This window comes from Triticum dicoccoides, chromosome 3B, assembly GCF_002162155.2.
Source record: "Triticum dicoccoides isolate Atlit2015 ecotype Zavitan chromosome 3B, WEW_v2.0, whole genome shotgun sequence".
NCBI lineage: Eukaryota > Viridiplantae > Streptophyta > Magnoliopsida > Poales > Poaceae > Triticum > Triticum dicoccoides.
In genome coordinates this window covers 617843225-617848044 of record NC_041385.1, presented here as the reverse complement: position 1 = coordinate 617848044, position 4820 = coordinate 617843225, and the positions used below count along the sequence as shown (strand labels likewise).

Here is a 4820-nt window from a genome sequence, read left to right as displayed (position 1 = left end):
ATACCACCCAGAGGGATGTCTGGGGGAATATTGGTTGGAATTAATAAAGATATGTTTGATATTGTGCATGTTGAAAAATGTGTCTACTTTCTGAGGATCTTAGTGTCTGATAAAAACATCAAAATGCTTTGGAATTTGGTCACAATATATGGAGATGCCCAATTAGAATGGGAAGCAGGGTTTCTAGCTGAGTTGGCTAGACTATATCATGAAAATCCTATCCCATGTTTAGTGGGAGGATATTTTAATATCATTAGAAATGAAAAAGGAAAGAACAAACTTGTCCAGACTGATCAATGGAGCTTATGTTTAATGCAGTCATTGAGCAAGCTAGGCTGAGAGAGTTGCCACTTAATGGCAGAAAATTTACTTGGGCTAACAATTTAGAATATGCTACTTATGAAAAACTTGATAAAGTACTAATGTCCAGCTTGGGAAGAAAAATATCCACTGTCTATTCTACAAGTTTTTGCTAGTGAAATTTCTGATCATACGCCTTTGTTCCTAGATACTGGGGAGAATAACAAAGGAGAACCTATCTTCAGATATGAGAATTCTTGGGTTCTGAGAGAGGGGTTTAAAGAGTTAATCTATAAAACTTGGGATGAAACTTATAAAGGGGACATTTTAGAAAGATGGCAAGGGAGATTGAGAAACCTTAGAAAAAAGAGTAAGGGGCGGACTAGGAATGTGGATGCTTGGTGTAAAAAATCAAGAGTAGCATCATTGTGAGATTAGATGATATTGATAAAAATGTGGAGACTTTGGGGTTATCTGCTGCTGACAGGACAGGGCAGAAAGAACTGAGAGACCAACTAAAAAGGATACTGCAACAGGAAGAGTTAAGTGGTTACAAAGATACAAGGACAAATAGATTACATATGGAGATGGAAACACCAGGTATTACCATGCCAAGGTAAATGGGAGGAAAAAAATAGAATTATATCTTTAGAACAAGAAGACGCCTTGATTGAAGGAGAAGAGAAATTAATGACCTACATTACAAACTTCTATAAAAATTTGTTTGGACACCCCGAGGAGAACTTAATCTCTCTAAGGGGACAACAATTCACAGAAATTGGTGAGGAAGAGAAAAAGAATTTAGTTGAACCTTTCTACTTGCAAGAGATGTATGATGTAGTGTTTGGGATGAAGAAAAATAAAAGTCCTCGCCCAGATGGATTCCTAGCTGATTTTTATCAGCAATTTTGGGACCTTGTGAAATGGGAATTGAAGGGATTGTTAGTTGAATTTGCCAAAGGAAAAACTAACATCTCTAGATTAAACTATGGAATCATAGCTTTGGTACCAAAAATAAATGATGACAAACAGATTCAGAAATTTAGACCAATATGCCTACTTAATGTAAGTTTCAAAATTATTAAAAAAGTGTTAATGAATAGATTGACCAAATGTGTCTCCCCTGTGATATCCAGAACACAAACATCATTTATCAAAAAGAGATATATCATGGAAGGGGTGGTAATCTTACATGTGGCTCTAAACACAATTAATATTAGGAAGCAGAGTGCAATGATTTCTAAAGTTGATTTTGAGAAGGCATATGACAAAATAAAATGGCCCTTTATCATGCAGATGTCAAGACTAAAAGGATTTCCCAACAAATGATGTGATTGGGTGATGGAAACAATGAGAGGAGGACATGTAGGAGTGAGGGTTAATGATAAGATTGGTCCATAGTTTAGAACTTTTAAAGGGCTTAGACAGGGATGTCATGACACCCCTTTTGTTCGACTTGGCAGTAGATGCTTTGGCTGTGTTGATGAAAAATGCTTTAGAAAATGATTTGGTGAAAGGAGTTTTTGGAAATGGAAATAATAAAGGAGTTAATATGCTGCAATATGCTGATGACACAATCTTCTTGATACAAGATGATATTGAAAGTGCTAAAAACTTTAAATTTGTACTAGGTGCCTTTGAGCAAATGTCGGGATTGAAAATAAATTTGCATAAAAGTGAACTCATACTGTTTGGGGAGGCTGTTGAAAAACAACAGATTTACTCAGAAATTTTCACATGTAAAATGGGAGAGTTACCAAATGAGATATTTGGAAATGCCCATCTCTGATGTTAGGATTAGGAATTACCAAGACGACTTGACAATTTCAATAACAGTCTCTTCTTTCAGCCACCTGGCTGTTTCACACGGCCCTTCGGACGACTAAACATATTATCACTAAAATAATCCATATCCAGAACCAACGGGCGATGGTCAAAGTGTACGTGTTCCTCGTTAATAAAGGCAATCCGAAGAAATTTATGTGCCCGTTCCAAGGTGCAAACTGCCTGGTCAAGTCGTTCCTTGATTTCACCTCTTCTCGAGGTAAAAGGATCGCCAGGGAAACCCAAATCGTCCAAACCACGCTCTATGAGACAATCATGGAACTCCACAATTGCATTAGGTCTCGCATTTACCACCTACCTTTTCCAAAGAGCATAAAATTTCATTAAAATCTCCTAAGACAATCCAAGGACGAGTGCCCTTATTAGGAAAATTACGAATATCACCCCAAGACAAGTGCGATCACTCCAATTTGGATTACCATAAAAACCCGTGAAGCGCCATTGTACAACATCCTCACATAGTAATTCAACTCAACTTTATTCACTTTATGTCTATGCACGGCGAACAGTTTTCCAGCAGAATTTATTCCTGCAAACGTACATTTGTTTGCAGGCTAGATTTCCCCTTTGCTCCTTAAGCAATCCACCGTCTCCCTGACAGTCTTGTCGAATGGGGTGAAACGAACACCCAACTCGATCAGTTTCTTGGACGGAGCCTTTGATCTCACCACCCAGCCCTGTTTGTCCTCCTGGATCCTGAAGTGAAAAGAAGAAATCAGAAACGTTACAACACTGCATCTGATGGACAGACGACCAATGTTGCCAGTCAGCAGATGTATCACCTGTGAACCGGGAATTCAGGGTAAAGATTAGCAAGTTCATCGTGGAAATCGACGAGGCGTACGGCGGACTCCATGCACAGGTGGCGTCCCTGCGCCGACGGGTTCTCATAGAGCACCACCAGAGATTGTGCCACATCTCTGACGTCAACGCAGCCAACGAAGAAGGGTTCCATGTCAAGCTTCTGGCCTGGGTAATGGTGTTTGCAGTTTTCACTTTTAGAAACTCAAAATAAAGATTTCTCTGAGTTGCAACTCTGCAGCAGAAGTCAGAGTGCAGGAATTGCTATAGAGCTGCAAAAGACTCTGTATGTTGCAACTGACTGACCTCCCAGAAGCAGCATCAGCAGACGGAGACTACCAGTAGGTGCTGGGGTCAACGTCGGGCCCAGCACCAGCCCTGGATTCAGCACAACCAGCTGCAGTCCTTCCTCTCCGGCGAAGTCCCACGCCGCCTTCTCGGCCAGCGTTTTGGAGACGTTGTACCAAAGCTGTAATTCAGACAGAGGAAGTGAACGTAAGTGCTTAAGTCCAAAAGTAGCATCTAAACTGGATCCTGGGAGCGTTGACATGATGTACCGTACCTCGAGTTTCTTGAGGATCTCAACGTCGGCCCAGCAGTCGTCGTCTATGACCTTGTCGGCCGGCCAGTCGGCAGTCGGACACATGGCCGTCTGCGAAGACACCATCACGACACGCTTGACGCCGCTGTCTTTGGCTGCGCGGAGGACGTTGAGCGCGCCGTTGACCGCCGGCAGCAGCAGCTCGTTCTGCGCCGATCGATCAGAGAACCAGTTAGCTTGCGTATATTATTCAGGCGGTGCAGTGATGGAACTCTGAAGTGTGAACTATGGCGCGGCAATGGAGTTATTATTTATGGAAAGAAAAGTTGCCTCGGGGTCTTGTGCGGGCTGCAGTATCACAGGGGAGGCCAGGTGGAAGACGCCGTGGACGCCCTGGATGGCCGGCCTGACGGAGGCAGGGTCGAGGAGGTCCATCTGGAACAGCCGGAGCCGCGTGTCCGCGCCATCCAGAGCCTGCAGGTGCTTCGTCTCGCCCTCGTCCTCTGGAAAAACAGTCCGATCAAACAATCTTGGGTCGACTCGATTCAGTTACAGAGAGAGGAGGAGGAGAGGCACGTACGGAGGTTCTGGACGGTGGCGTGGACGGTGTAGCCGCGGTCGAGGAGGAGGCGGACGAGCCAGGAGCCGATGAAGCCGCTGCCGCCGGTCACGCAGACGAGCTCGCCGCGACCATCTCCGCCGGCCAACGCCATCTCGCCGGTGCTCGGGACGATCCGCCCGTCTGCCTCTCACCTACTGGACAGAAACGGACGGTCAACTCGGCACTTCCCTGGCTCCTTGTGAACTGCACATACTTTCTCAACCTTAAAAAGAAGCAGAGCGGTTTGGGGCGTTGACGCGACGAGAGGGGAGGCGTGCCGTCAGCCCGTGACGCGGCTGCAACAAATGTGTGGATTTGGACGCCAGAGAACACGATCGCATGCTGAAATTTATCTGCATTATTATCCCCGGGAAGAATCCACAACTACCCGCGTCGATGACCGCCATTATTTCAGGTCGCTGTTGATCGTGTTCGCCGTAAGGACAAGACTGGCCCAGTTTGGCCACTAGCCCAGTAGATTGCAGCGGCAAAATTTCGTGTTTTGACCCTTCTGGATACAAATTCAGTATCTGACCCCGGTTCGAAAAAAATTCGGCATTTGACCCTTTATCTTACCGCCAGGATGGTTGGCGGTAGGGTTAGACAGCCTGACGGTAGGGTACTAATCAACGTCAGCGCGTGGAGACGGCCACCGTCCCCGTCGTCGCACCCTACCGCCAGCCTCCCTGGCGGTAGGCTGTCTAATGCGAGCAGTTATTTTGCCCGCCCCCC

At 45.3% G+C, this 4820-nt stretch overlaps 1 protein-coding gene across 1 annotated transcript; it reads right to left on the bottom strand.

Annotated features, from left to right (window-relative positions):
* Positions 1–2525: 2525 nt before the first annotated feature.
* Positions 2526–4279, bottom strand: LOC119277461 (phenylacetaldehyde reductase-like). Its single transcript, XM_037558743.1, has 6 exons — positions 4068–4279; positions 3818–3990; positions 3509–3694; positions 3253–3415; positions 2928–3114; positions 2526–2841 (listed from the first exon to the last, which is right to left on the bottom strand). The coding sequence occupies exons 1-6, from the start codon at positions 4198–4200 to the stop codon at positions 2700–2702; spliced, it is 984 nt and encodes a 327-aa protein (XP_037414640.1). The 5' UTR covers positions 4201–4279; the 3' UTR covers positions 2526–2699.
* Between the last annotated feature and the right edge of the window lie 541 nt (positions 4280–4820).

Excerpts from the sequence above, each read along its gene's own strand:
- LOC119277461 (XM_037558743.1), bottom strand. The coding sequence starts at position 4,200 with ATGGCGTTGGCCGGCGGAGATGGTCGCGGCGAGCTCGTCTGCGTGACC. Across the intron at positions 3,991-4,067 it reads CGCCACCGTCCAGAACCTCC|AGGACGAGGGCGAGACGAAG; the intron begins GTACGTGCCTCT and ends CTGTTTTTCCAG. Across the intron at positions 3,416-3,508 it reads AGATCCTCAAGAAACTCGAG|CTTTGGTACAACGTCTCCAA; the intron begins GTACGGTACATC and ends TCTGAATTACAG.